The 14,318-nt window shown below is 43.4% G+C and overlaps 1 protein-coding gene across 1 annotated transcript; it reads right to left on the bottom strand.

The window, feature by feature from the left end:
• Positions 1 to 4,992: 4,992 nt before the first annotated feature.
• proza (protein Z, vitamin K-dependent plasma glycoprotein a) lies at positions 4,993 to 9,959 on the bottom strand. The gene is made up of 9 exons (XM_061090471.1): positions 9,896 to 9,959; positions 8,620 to 8,748; positions 7,852 to 8,012; positions 7,675 to 7,699; positions 7,473 to 7,586; positions 7,237 to 7,371; positions 7,038 to 7,153; positions 6,842 to 6,959; positions 4,993 to 6,003 (listed from the first exon to the last, which is right to left on the bottom strand). The coding sequence occupies exons 2-9, from the start codon at positions 8,696 to 8,698 to the stop codon at positions 5,468 to 5,470; spliced, it is 1,284 nt and encodes a 427-aa protein (XP_060946454.1). The 5' UTR covers positions 8,699 to 8,748; positions 9,896 to 9,959; the 3' UTR covers positions 4,993 to 5,467.
• Positions 9,960 to 14,318: the final 4,359 nt, after the last annotated feature.

Genomic DNA, 14,318 nt, shown 5'->3' with positions numbered 1-14,318 from the left:
GGTAAGTCCGGATCAGTACGATCATGTGGGGCTGAGTCTCTGACTAATATAGCTTTACAGACAGGCGCTAGGCTAACTTTAGCCCTGCCTGGTGAGTTATTGTGCTGTGTGAGGAGAGTTCATGCTCCAAAAGTGTCATGTGTCTACAGGAACAAGAGCCACACAAACTCTGTCTGGCATGTTTCCTTCTTGTTTGTGAACTGTATGTGCCGTGTAGTTCTCTCCTCTCCTCATCCTTCCATCATTACATGGGTCCCTGCTGCACAGAGGTTGCCTCACCTTGTCAGGACCCCGCTCGGCTCCACACAATGAACCGCACAGTGACGGCAGGATGGCCGACACACAGGGCCGCATGCTGCATCTGTTTCCAGAGACAAGCAGCGGAATGAGAGCGTGTGACCTCACAGGATGCATTAACTATGACAGGATGCAGGTGCCCAAAATTAGCAGGAAGAGAGTGTCTAATTTTAAAGAGTTTCTTTTTTCCCAGTCGCACATCCCATCTTAAAACATGCTGCAGGGGATGGAACGTGTGATAGTGCTGTTGTTTGGTGCATGGAAAAGGTCAGAGGAACAGTTGATATCCCAAATGATGCATACCGATTATCACTATTCACCTTTAGAAATACATGAAATCTAACAGTACACTGTGTCAGTACATATACACCATAAACTGTATATAAAGATGGATGACATGTCTCCACTTGCTCCCACTGTCTAGAAATAAAGCAGAAATATCCCTGATATGAACGCCGACATCTTGCACATTTACAGGCAGTCTGCGTAGTGACGATCGGGAGATTGAGCCGAGGTTTCGAGGTCCCGTCTTTACACGCACTCGACCAATCTCGAGTCAGTCTCAGCTGTCAATCATTACATTACAACCTGTTTTTATAGCATCAACTAACTACTAAAAACCAAACTTACACAAAAAATTAGCCCTTGAACAAACATTGATGTGATAAGAACTACCTATAATGACAGAAACCAGAATTGGAGAACTATCTATTTGATGTGTACTTTGAATTTTTTGTTTGGCTCATATCCCATTCAGTAACGCCAAGGAGGCGGGAGTTATGACCATTACTGCAACCAGCCACCAGGTGGCTATCAAGACACTTTGGCTTCACTTTCAGGGAGCTGATATATCATCCATGTTTACACAGAGTTTATGAAATATACACACTTGTACAAACACCCCACGCTGTCAGCTCACTAGAGAGGAATGCACTGCCCATGTGTGTGTGGCAGATTAGAAAGACTTTAGGAGTTTACTTAATCAAAGGAATAATAACAAGAAGATTGTGTCCAGTTGACTTATGGGAATTGTAGGCTCCAGTTTTCGAAGATTGAACAATATTTGGGACTGAAATGTGAGATATCTCAGACTCCGCTGCTTTATGTGTCTCTTATGAGGCCCCCAGCTTTCATACTAAATCTCTGTAATATCCCGTTAACACAGACACTGACTGATGTGTTCTTTAACTTTTAATGTATTTTTTAAAACATTGGTTTATTTAACAAGCACGATACACATTGATAAATATGTGCCTGTAATGTGCCAGAGTTGGTGAAAATGTTTATTTACATTTCATTTGTTTGTGCTGTGTGGTGAAATGCTCTGAGTGTGGTAATGAAGGTAGCAGTGTGGTTAGTGGGATAATCCTGGTCTGTGTTCGACAATGACTTAAACCCTCCGGCTGCTCAGGGTCCTGAACCTGCAGAGGTCATGACCTTTCGAGGTAGCATAGCCCCTCAGAAGAAGGGTTGATATCAAAGGTCATGTGAATTTGACCCACTTAGGGTCCATGTCCTGTGTCTGGAGGACACATAAATACACAGATGCACTCCCACTTACATTTCTTGTAGACACAGTCATGACTCAAAGGTTTTATCTGGCCTCTTCAAAGACCACCACATGGAACATAGCGCTGTTGTTTTCATTCAGCGAGCCTCAGAGAAATTTCTGTCGGGTCGTCTGGTTTCTCAATGGCACTGGACAGGATTTAGCCCTTACCAGGTCGCGTAGAGGTCAGTGGAATAAAGACAGCTCCAGGATTTACCTTCCTCCTGTATCTACCAGTCACTGCGTCCACATGCTGAAAGCAACATACTGTTTTTAAAGTGTTTCTCAAGGCTTTAAGGCCTGGTTTCTGGTCAGAGGTGAATAAGGGATGCTTTTTTATCAGCTGTGTAGAAATGTCTTTTAACACAGAAGTGAGGAAAGGAAGGATCTGTTACCAGCACTGACGTCTTTTTAGTTTGTTTGTGAGTTTATGGATGACATTTGTGAAAAAGTGAATTGTCTCAACGTCCATCCATCGATTAATGGATATTGCAGGAGGCCAGTTTATTGCAATACTGACGTATAGACAAATAGCCATATATATATATATATAAATATAGATATCAATTAGCTTATTTGTAGTAGGTCATTAACAAGTAAAACCAAATGCAGACTATGTGCAATTCATTTTAAATTAGCAGTGTTGAGGATTTTAGTATTTTGTGTGCAGCTGTATACACTCAGGAAACATTGTGAAGAGTTATTAGTGTTTTTTCTTTTCCTTTAAATGAACTCAACATCTTATAATTCTTTTAAGCAACAAAAACTTGGATGTTAGAATTTTGTCTGGGTCCAACCTCTCAGAGCTGCTAGCGTTGGTGTAAACTCTCTTTAGTCTTGCTAAAAAAAAACTTTACTCAACAACTTAACAACATCTGAGCAATATTAAAGTCCACAGCCTGTCTCGCTCCATCTCCTTCAGCCACTTTTCAGTTCCCAATCCCTAACTTCTCCAGCTCCTGCTTTACGTCCACTCTCCTGAACAATTACTCAACAGAGTGGAAGCGGCCCTGTCTGGCATGTGGCAGAGTTTGAGAAGGGGGCTGGGATGAATTGGGTGCAGAGCTGGGGGGGGGGGGGGGGGGGGTCAGCCACCCAACGTGACTGCAGAGTCCCATGTTTGTGGAGGCCTGAAGGGAGACAAGATTGGGGACATGGATTTTGGTTGGGGGGGGGGATTACCGGACTAGATCTTGGACGTCCCTGTACAGATAGCACAGCGCTCTTCACACACACGCGTAGCCGATCAGATTTTGAACTCGGTCTATCTGCCTTCAACACACAGACACACTGCTGACCCCCTGCGTGGAATCAGACACCACACAGACAGATAATCCTTGCCAAAGTCTGTCATTTAATGTGTCCCCCCCCCCGCCCCCTTCACCCCAATTCACAAGACACAAATAAGCATGTCATTGCGATGCATATACGTGCACGCACACACACACGTGCACACACAGGGTATAGGGAGGATTTGAGGTCACAGCATGCAACTTTATTTTGGGGTTGAGGCGAGCGAAGGATTACTGATGAAGTAGGCCAGTGGCCAGATGTACCAACACATTGTAGTAACATTCACTGATCGCCCAGCGTTGGTGACATTTGATTTGTGCAGAGTGAAAGCTTTGACATTGAGTGCTTTCACTTCCTCCCACTAGTAATGGCCGCGCTAATGTGTCTCTCCGAGGCCTTTTCATTCATGTCTAACGTACTGTAGCTCCGTCAAACTGTCCTCACAATAAATTATCTCTCTTCTGTGTCAACGTCCCGGATCTCCTGGTCTGGCTCTGCTCTTCATCTATCGGTCCTTTCTCCATCTCTTCATCTCAGCCGTTTGTTTTCTCAACCTGTCAAACATCTCTCACTCAGCCTCCTTTTCCTGTCTCCTGCTACTTAGTCCCACTCTCTGCATTCATGTCATGTGCCCATCTCCCCATTTCTCTGATTTTAAGCTGAGTTCAGGGACTAAAAATTAAAGCAATGCAGGAGTTGATTTCAGCAGCTCGGTATTAAAGTGTAGCTGAACCTATCCGAGAATGTGTTTGTATACGTAAGCCTGAGCATATAAATGGAGCTGGCAGGACCAGACTCAGGAAGGAAGGAGCTCCACTCAAATTAATCTCCACTGGATGGCCCAGTAAAGGAGCAGAGCCATTTTTGGGAGCAAGGAGCCATCTCCTAGGTGAGTACCATGGCAACAGCCAATGTGGGCCCCAGCTTTCAGAGCTGTCCTTTTCAAGCGCCCGATCAAAAGTGGCAGGCAAGGTTTTTTCTTATGTGGCGTCCCTCACGCTCTCTCATGCCCATTCTTCCGCCTCTCCTTTTCTCTCCCTGCATGACACGGTCCAGGCCTTGTTCACCAGGGAGGCTGTGAGAAGACTGCAGAGGGCAAAGTGTCTGTGGGAAAATGTTGCCAGACAACACAGGGGTATGTGACAGGGAGGGCAAGCAAATATCCGTCTGCGTGGGACAAACTGGGGATAGCTACAACCAGTTTACGTAGTTTTTTTTCATTAGACAGCATGGCTCATTTAAATTATGAGCATAACAGATTTGATGCTTTTCTGTTTCTGGATGTGACTGGTAAAAAACAGAAATAGAAGAGGCTTTAAATGTACAGACCCATCAGACTGGAATCACCTGCCAAACACACTCAGATCTCTTATTTCTTTTCATGTCGTCCATCAGTCTCTGTTGACCTCAACCATGCTTGTTCCCTTTTGTTTAATTGTATTTACTCTTACGTTTCATCACTATTTTAGCTCTTGTCTCTATTTTTAGCCATGCTGGCGGGATGGCAACAGCAGTCTGACCCTCACACTTTGGTTTATACTTAAATATCTTCACCATTTGTCTTGTTTACTTTTCTTTTTGAAGCTCAAATGCTTAATTTCTCAGTATTATTACGCAGCGTGGCAGCTGTTAATCAATTGATTCTTGTGGAAGTGTGTGTGTGTAGTTAAGGGATGTGAAAAACAAAAGCTCTTTATCTATTGTAAAATTTTGAAACAAAATAGTTCTCACCTGCACCTACGACTCACTGATATTTCCCAAATATACAGATATTTAAATCCAACCATTCCTCTGGTATCTTATATATAAAAAATAATATTTCATCCAAAAATGCCAACAGTACTTAGATCAGGTGAGGTGGTTATGTGGGTTTATTACATTCATAGAACAGTGATTACCTGGAATGTTACATAGAGCATGTCAGCCAGGAACAGCAGTCACAACAAGCAACATCAACTTAAGGTTATTAAAAGCTTTGACCGCGTCACAAAGCATATGTTGAATAATTCACTCCATCTCTTGCTGCTGCATTTGCCCAGAGTTTGGTGGTCACATGCAATAAGAGCTGCTCTGTTAATGTCAACAGAGAGCCACCTTGTGGAAAAATGAGGAAGTACATGTCGAGGAATGAAAAGCAATCACCTCGACTGAGGCTGATGCTGTGTATGCATATGCATGTTTGTATATGTAAGATATTATTTACAACTGATGAATGGTACTAATAAAAGACAAAAAGATTAAACTAATGAAAAGATTGAGCTTGAAGTTCACACATGGAAATAGTTCCCTTATTCCCAGGGTTATTATATATACTCCCTGATTACCGATCTAACGGGAGCCCATGAGCGGCTGCAGCCAGCCAAGGAAGCGCGACACTTTCTGGAAGATGTAGCCTTTGGCGCACTCGGCCCCCGGCGGCTGGCTCACCACCCCGGTGAGGAAGAACACATCCCTGTACAGGGTGAGCAAGGGGCTGCCGGAGCTCATGGTGCAGTCGGCATTGGCCCGAGGAGCAGTGCAGCCCATCTTATTGGTCATCAGGTTTCCGTGAATCTCCAGACACTGAGCCAGCTGGTTGTACGCCAAGGTGTTAAGGGTGAGCGGGCCCTCGAAAGCAGATACCTGCTGGGGATCTTTCCAGCCGGTGACCACAGCGAGGGGCTCGCCTTTCAGCAAGACGTTCTCAGCGAAGTCCCGTTCTGGCAAACAGGCAGCGATAATATTCTTCTTAAAGATGATGCGCTCGCGGAGCTCGAGGACAGCCAGGTCATTTTCCGGACGACCCTCCACATAGCGCGGGTGGATGTGAACTACTTTTACGTACAGTGTCTGCTCTCCGTCTTGAAAGTTGATGTTTCCTTTGCCTGAGGAAGAGAAGGGAAGTGAAGACATTCATGATGGTTTTCCCCATACGCTGCTTTCAGACATACACTGAACCCCAGAAAATCTCCTGGAATTATCCGGGGGGGCTGTATGTAAGAAAACAACTGTCTAAGTCAGTTGCTTTTGACATTCCTGCCAGCCCTATAGTGAAATGTCCAGAGAATGTCAGAATGAGCCTGAGAATACAGATGGAAATGAGAATTGTGAAGATTTGAAGCTTTTCTGTCAGTGTTAGTTCTCACAAATGGAATATGTTTGGATTTAGACTGTTGATAAAACAAGACATATGAAGATATGTCACCTTGTGCTTTCACAAAATTAAAACATCCATGTCACTGTTACATACCTTCATGGAAATCATGTTGGCTTCCACACAGTGTGTTAAGATGTCAGTTTTTCTCATGCTGTTTCCCATCAGTACATCAGTACCATTAGCTTCATAAGGTACATTCACATGATGAAAGTTGGATATTATACTAGGGCTGGGGATATGTAGACATTTTGAATATAAATTTTAAATCCTGCGTGAAACATAATTAAAATAAGGAATTCTTTATAAAAAAAAGCAATTTTTTTCACTTCATTCTTCACTCTTGAAGTGTTAATTTGAAAAAATGTGTTTGGGGATTATAGATCTAAATATTGCATCACAGATATTTTTGGGAGCTTGCACGATTCTCTTTTGTCCTTTGTCCAACTGCACAACTTTGTTGCATTGGAAATGGAACCACCCTCATGTGACCTCAGAGTATTTGCTGTCTATTTATATTTTCTATCCTTATTGTTGGGAAGTTGTGATAATGTGTTTAGTCTGCTCACCGACGGCCACTTGGATGGAGATGTACTTGTTTGCACACTGAGCTGAGGTCAAAACCAGGTTCTCCTTCAGAATGACTCCGCTGCAGAAGCCTGCCGACTCTGAACTCTTCAGGAGAGCCTGAAAAAAAGACACGAGGAACATCAGCAACATATGCCAGGGATGTGTCACAGTGTGCGAGAGTCTGTGTGTTCCTACCTGCCAGGGACACTCAGTGGAAGTACAGCTAACTCCTTCAAAGTTGTTGCGGGCGTTGCTGGACTGTTTGTCATCCCAACGACTCAGACTGCTCACTTTACCACAGGGGAAACTGACTGAGAGAAGATTGCAAACAGGTAATGATTACTTCTCTCTCGTTAGGTCATCATTAGGTTGCTTCTCCCTGCCTCAGACTCACCTGCAGGCTCACACCTATTCCTGTCCCTTTGGTTGAGCTTCCATCCACGGGCACAGGAACACTGGTAGGTTGTGTAGTCTGGTTTACAGAACTGGGTGCAGCCCTTGTTCTTTTCCAGGATGCAAGGCGTCTGGTCTGCACCGTGGAAACAGAGAGAGGAGAATAGCAGCACTCATACACCAGCTGAAGAGCAAATGAACAATGATGATCACACACAACTTGGGTCTCCTCCTCACCCTTTTCACAGTGGACCCCCGTGAAACCCGACTTGCAGACGCAGTCGTAGCCCCCCACGCTGTCCGAACACAGCGCTCCATTCTTGCAGGGCTTCTCTGCACACTGGTCTCCATCTAAGCAGAAAGACGGCGAGTCTGAGAAGATCTAATGCAACACTTATGGCCGTGCAGCAATGGAAAATCATTTTACCACAGCACTTACCAATGTAGACGGACCAGAAGATATCCTGCAGGAGAAAACATGCAAGATAAGTGCACAGTTGAGGCTGCACAGTGGCTTTCTCTGTCATGAACACAGTGCATTAAGGAAACAGGGAGGGGCCCTAGGAGATAATGAACAAGCAAGGCAGGGCTTTGTGAGAACAATTCTGCATCTCACCGTGCGGTAGGAGTCCTGGAAGAACTTCCTGGCCTCCTCGTAGCTGCACACTTTCTCCATGCAAGCCTGCTCCAGGCTGGAAGACCGGCTCGGGATACTGCCGTCGACATTCCTCTTCTGACGGGAGATCACGGTGCTCGCCTGCTGCTTACCCAAAAACACTGGAGAAACAGTTGATGTCTCAGCTGGTTCCCGCACAGCTGACCAAACCACACAGACTGTGAACTATGAACCAGTTTCTCTACACAGATTCAGCATTTTAAGTTTGTTTTTTTCCGGGTAAAAAAGTTTCCCAAATGTGATTATTTACAGATTTTCTCCGTTTCACATTATTATGAAAATAGTACATTTATGTTTTGGACTGTTGGTCAAACAAAACCATACTGCATGTATTTCAAGAGGAAATAATGACTGAGACACATTTTACAAAGATAATATCGAAAATAATCACCAGTTGCAGCCTTTGTGGTAAATATAAACAGTATTTATCTCGTAAAACCACTCAAAAATATAAAAAAACAATAAACAAAACTAAATGCACCTAAATCTGCTGCATCTCCTTTAATACTAAAGCTCCTGTTTGATAACTTTCTGAATCTCATATAGACGCAGCATCCACTCTTCCCTCTTTTCTCATGCAGAGCAGAGGAGGACATGTCACGCTGACATCTTGACCTCCTTTACTTCCTCACTCCTCTCTTCCTTCTTGCTACAGCTCAGACTACCACCTCTGTGTTTTGAGCTCTGCAGTTTCATCGGGCTGCTCACCTGTCTGGGGGGTCTGAATGGCAGCGAGAGCCCCCGCCAGGAGACACAGCAGGGCGGCAGATGTGGTGGAGAAGCCCATGGTGACACTACACTGAGGCAAGGTCAGTGTTGCAGGGATCAATGTGAGCTCTTGAAAACAAGCAGATTACAGATATGACACACAGGGTGATCTGTACAAGGCGATGAAGTGCAAAACAAAAATTGTCATAAAGACGTTGGTCTTTCAGTGTCAGTTGTTGGATTAGAATGTTTTTGGATATAAAAATACGGTAATTATAGGTAAGGGAACCATTTATATAGGGGTTTTTAAGATATTAATTCAAGTTAATTACAGACAGACATTTATAAGAATGATTGTGTTGCCAGATGGTGGAAATTACAAATGCTTGCCAAATGCGTAACGTTTAATTTGGATATAAAAATAATAATCGTTTTTCATGTGATATTTTACAATCAATTCATTATTTTAGTGAGTCCACCCGCATAGACTCTCGATGGATAACATATTCAATACTTCTCATTCGTTTGTGGTGACACCACTCGACATTTTCAAGCACTTTTGCTCTCTATTGCAAAAGAAATGACATCATATTAAACCAACATGAATACAAAATGTTAATTTTTAGCAAACCTGATACATGCTTTGAAAACAAGTTTTAAAAACACGTTTCCACTAATCCCAGTTTATAAACTGTTAGCAAAAGATACTCGCAGGGAGCTGAGAAGCAATAATCATCATTATAATATATTATCACATTATTACATTTACACAGCAACGATGTGAAAGAAGACATTTAAAAAGCCTCATAGATGAGATACATAAGAATGAGATGATAATAAAATCAGTTAATATGACATAAAATACATTTTACATCTATGATTTCAAAACTCGATTCTGATTTGGCATTTATAATTATTAATTAATTAATTAATTAATTAATTAATCTGAAGATCCCTGGGCCTTGTTTACTGTGAATTCACACTGTCTCTGGTGTGATGATGATCTGGTGGGAACACTGGGTTTGAACCTTATATACAGTCTATGGTTTTGAACCTACTCTTGATGGGTTAGGGTTAGGGTTAGCCTTTAGCCTGCAGATAGCATTAGCTCGAGTGCTGCGACAAAAACAAAAGATGGGACCAGTGATCGTGAGGCAGCGTTTTCCCACCGTGTCGCATGCAAACATCCAGTCACACTTCTGAGGGCGCGTCACGACAACAACAACAACAGATACAGCAACAACAACAAACATCAGCTGTGATGTTCGCTACCTACCGCCTGGTCCAGTCTCTGGTCCCTGAACGCACCTCAGCCTCCTGCTCGGGTCGGGCCTGTGGATGATGGTAGAGCCAGAGTGACGGAGGAGGAAGATGATGATCGCACACAAGCCTGCCCACTCACCCACTGTTTACTGTCTCTGGACCATGTGATTACAGTGGGGGGCCATGTGGGGGCGCTGCAGGACAGAGCTGGATCTTGCTGCACAAGACAGTGGGTTTCCTTTGCCCTGTCTGAGGCACACATGTGAAATAAGAAATGTAAGTAGGATAATATAAGATGAGAATGAGATGAGATAATATTACTAGATATTAGAATGAAGTGCCTGTTAAAGGGATAGTTCACCCAAAAATGAAAATTCACTCGTTTTCTACCACTATGCTGATGGAGGGGAAGGTGAGGTGTTCAAATTCAACTTGAAACGAGGTAATTTACATATTTTAGCCTAAAGTTCCTCTGTTAACGATGTGTATCCCTGAAACTCCTAAAGTCTTCTGTGGACTCAAACACTCCACCCACCCATCCATCGGCAAAGTGGTGAATTTTCATCTTTGGGTGAACTATCTCTTTAAACTATATATTACCAAATATATGAAATGGATTAATATTTAAAGCATGTAAAAAAAAGAAAATAAATACTGTATACAAAACAAAAGTAAAACAGAAAATAGAAAATAGAAAGTTAGAAAGTTTGAGTTATGATGAGAGCTGCAGAGTTAATATGAAGGTGAATAGTGGGATGTACCTTTAAGGCAGCTCAGACATAGTGTTTGATTTGAGCCCATTTTATTTTACCCTCAGGATTTTATTGCTGACATTCTCGCTACGGTGGTTCTCAACCTTTGGGTTGGAACTGCCACATGAGTCTATTGATAAATTTAACCCATGTGTAAAGGTAGAAAGAAAATATTAGTTGCATAAAAAAAAGTATTGGTGTGACTTTGGTCTAATGTTTTTTTTTATTTATGGGCTACTGGACGCTATCTGGCCTATTTAAATCCTTCTGATTAAAAAAATGTAATGCTCGGCTCAGGATCCCCTCTCATGTACACGCTGATCAAACACAATGTGATGCCATCTGCTGTGATCGATGACAGAAATCCTCACTGCAAACAAACACTTATCAGTCTGGACAGCAGCAAACAGCCACTGACCAGATTGGGCCTTTACATAAATCAGCTAAAGCAGACCAGTGAAAATCACAGTGGACAGGAGGATGAGGTGGAAACTGTTGATAAACTGTGAGCAGAGATGCTGAGAGGTTTTTGGAGTGAATAACATCTTAAAAACTGATATCTACAGCAGAAATGAGAACAAGAGGAGAAGTTATGAGCCAGTATTTAGTGTTGTTGCAGATTTAAAATCAAAGTTTACTGGTGAAAATGATTTTCATTGGCAGTGATGACCACAAACTCACTAATAGGAGCGACTGAAAATAGAACATCGAAGCTTCGCTCTCCAGAGCCGAAGCCGCTCCTCAGTGGGCTTCTTCAATGGGAGTGTTGTGAGAACAATGTAATTTGCAGACAGGGCCTTGGGGCTTTAGTCTCAGCTGCAGCCGTGTTAACAGTCTCCATTTCCTAAGTCTAATGGCAGAGGTATTATAAAAACCTGCTCAGACCAGCTGGTCCCCAGTGCAGGACAGGGGCAAGAGCTGGACTGCCCAGTCCAGAGAGACGCAGCACCAGTAGCCTAGTGTTGGGACAGTGGAGGGACGGCCGGCCCCGGCCTGCTCAGCAGCTGCTGGATGTGTAAATTACTAAGATTCTGCTCATTTCCTGTCTGAACGTGTTTCGTCTGAGGTGAAATCAGAACTTGTTGCTGACTCACTGACTGTATTCAAATATTTTTTTTTTTCTCAACAATGGCTTCTTTCCTTTTAGGTAGACTTCTAAGTTTTTCCAGTAAGTTTGGTTTTAATTAGTAATTTTAGTGAATCGTGAGATATCGTTACCGTGGCTCCGACAAAAATGAAAAAATGGCAGCGTTCCTATCTTGTTTTGGCTTCTTTTCAGGATATCGGCAGGAAGTGGAGTCGTGTCACACACAGTTTTTGTTTCAACCTGTTATACTTTGACATGAAAGTAATTTTGTTCTTTACATGCTGGCTTTCCAGCAGCAGCAGTGGAAAGCTCCTCCAGTCATCCATCCATCCCTTATGTTTTATTCAACATCCTGAAGTCGTATTGTCTCTCGCCCTCTTTCTCTCACCGTTGCTCCTGTTTCTTCCCAACCCTCTCATTATTCGTCAGGCGCCGGCTCTTGTTTGGACAAGAGGACGAACGAGAGAGCAGCGCGTCGCTCACGTGTGACCTCGCTGACACATTCGTCTTCAAATACAGAGTCCAATTTTGCCTGGCGGACAAAACAAACAGGCCAGCCATCACAGAAGACATCCATAATTAATGCTACCTGATACGTGACAACTTTCTGATGGATTAAACACAACTGAGACAAATTCCCCGGGACTCCCTGCACGCTGGAGTCTCCATCATTCTCCCTTGTGTTTCGTCAGCTGGTTCGATACTTTTTGGACATGTTAGCAGCGTGTGTTAAAGATGACAGTTCCATCTGTTCACCGCTTCTTTGGTCCAGACGGAAACATCTCAACAAGTAGAAAAGCACTGACACAGCTCACACCTCCACCAGAGCCCATCAGTCCCCTAGTGAAACCACGTTTAAATTCACCAGAATCTGCACCAAACTGCACACACTCATAGATATCAGTCCCCTAAACATGCCTGGTTTGGCTTCATTACATTACATTACATGTCATTTTGTCCAAAGCAACTTTTAGTACACTCAACATTTTATGAGGGGCCTTTTAGGGGTTCAGTATCTTGCCAAGGACACTTCAGCATGCAGATGGGGAAGAGTGGGGATTGAACCGGCAACCTTCTTGTTGGAGAATGCCAACTCTACCCCCTAGGCCACACCGCCCCCCATCTTGCTTCACCCTTCATCTTGATCCATGAATCATTCTCTGTGAAATCAATGGAAATGTTGTGTGTCCAAGCATTTCTTCAACCCATTCTTTATTTTTCTTGATGATTTCCTGCATTTTTCCAAACCTGTTTTGACCAAACGATGCCAACTTTCACACGATCAAAGCCCCGGCTCCAGATTGACCAAAAACCTAAACCTTACAAGTGGGTTGGAAAAAAATGAATTTCTTTTCTCTTTTAAGACGTGAACTCCAGAGGCCGTCCCTCTCACACATGAACAACGCAGCGGGAGATTCTCTGCTCAGACGTGTTCACAACAACACAGAAATCAAGTAAGAGCATTCAAGTGAGGGGTGGGGGTTGGTGCAGCCCCCAGATATTGGCTTTCTTCTTGTTTTGTTGTGTTACCTTAATAGTTAGTTGCACTTACCTGTAGCTCTTTGCAGTTGGGCTTTTTTGAAGCAAATTGTACTTGATTCTTGTTGTTTTGGGTTTGTACCCTCATGGTTGAATGCACTTTTGTGAGTCGCTTTGGATAAAAGCATCCGCTAAATGAGATGTAATGTAATGTAATGTTCTCACATCTGCTCCTCTGGACTTTCTCCTGACTTTCTTCCATCGTGCCGGCCGGAGTAAGTCCACAGAAAGTGCGGAGGCTCTTTCTCGTTACTTGTTCACCTCCTCCGGAGAATGTCCAGAGGTTCTGTGAAGTTCAGTGCATTGTCTGGAAGCAGCTTCATGTGAATTGTACATTATTATGAATGTCTTCCTGGAGAGAGTGACGCCCCACCACTCTCAAAGGTGATTGAACACTTTTGATTGGACAGTAGTTCATACGAATAAGCTCTGACCTCGCAGGCCCTTTGTCTTGTGTTTCTTCCAATAGTTGTTATATTCAATGGTCGCACACAATTAACTGTGAGATGAAAACGTGTCAGTGCCACAGAGACGAGCCTTATCCTGCTCGGTAACAAACCATAAACGTCAACATGGTTCACATTTGCAGTGGCTATCGAATCAATAACGTCAAAGCACGTGTTTTGGTTTTGCACATTTGTGCATGTGATCGTTCAGTTCGGTGAGGAGCTGCAGTGCGAGCTCCCCTGACAATGTGTGTAATGATGATGTAATGGATTAATAACACACATGCACACAGAACGCGTCTCTCTGCGACACATTCACACACACACTAATATCCTGCATAAACATTACCTGACCTCATACACACATATGGAGGTCAAGCAGAAGTATTACCACGATACATGAAAACAATAACCTGCCCTGGTTTGGGGCTGAAGAGCAACACCACTTTATCGTTACACATCAGAAATACTCTCTCACACACACACACACACACACTCACACAGTATCTGTATATCGAATCCAACTGCACACAACAACCCACACACAACACAATCACACTTACATCAAAGCGCCAGAAGATTACGTGTAATTGAGTTTGTGTGACAAGGACC

The sequence above is a fragment of the Limanda limanda genome, chromosome 17 (genome assembly GCF_963576545.1).
Source record: "Limanda limanda chromosome 17, fLimLim1.1, whole genome shotgun sequence".
NCBI classification, from domain to species: domain Eukaryota; kingdom Metazoa; phylum Chordata; class Actinopteri; order Pleuronectiformes; family Pleuronectidae; genus Limanda; species Limanda limanda.
Note: the sequence above shows the minus strand (reverse complement) of the source record. Positions and strands in the feature narration are given on the sequence as shown.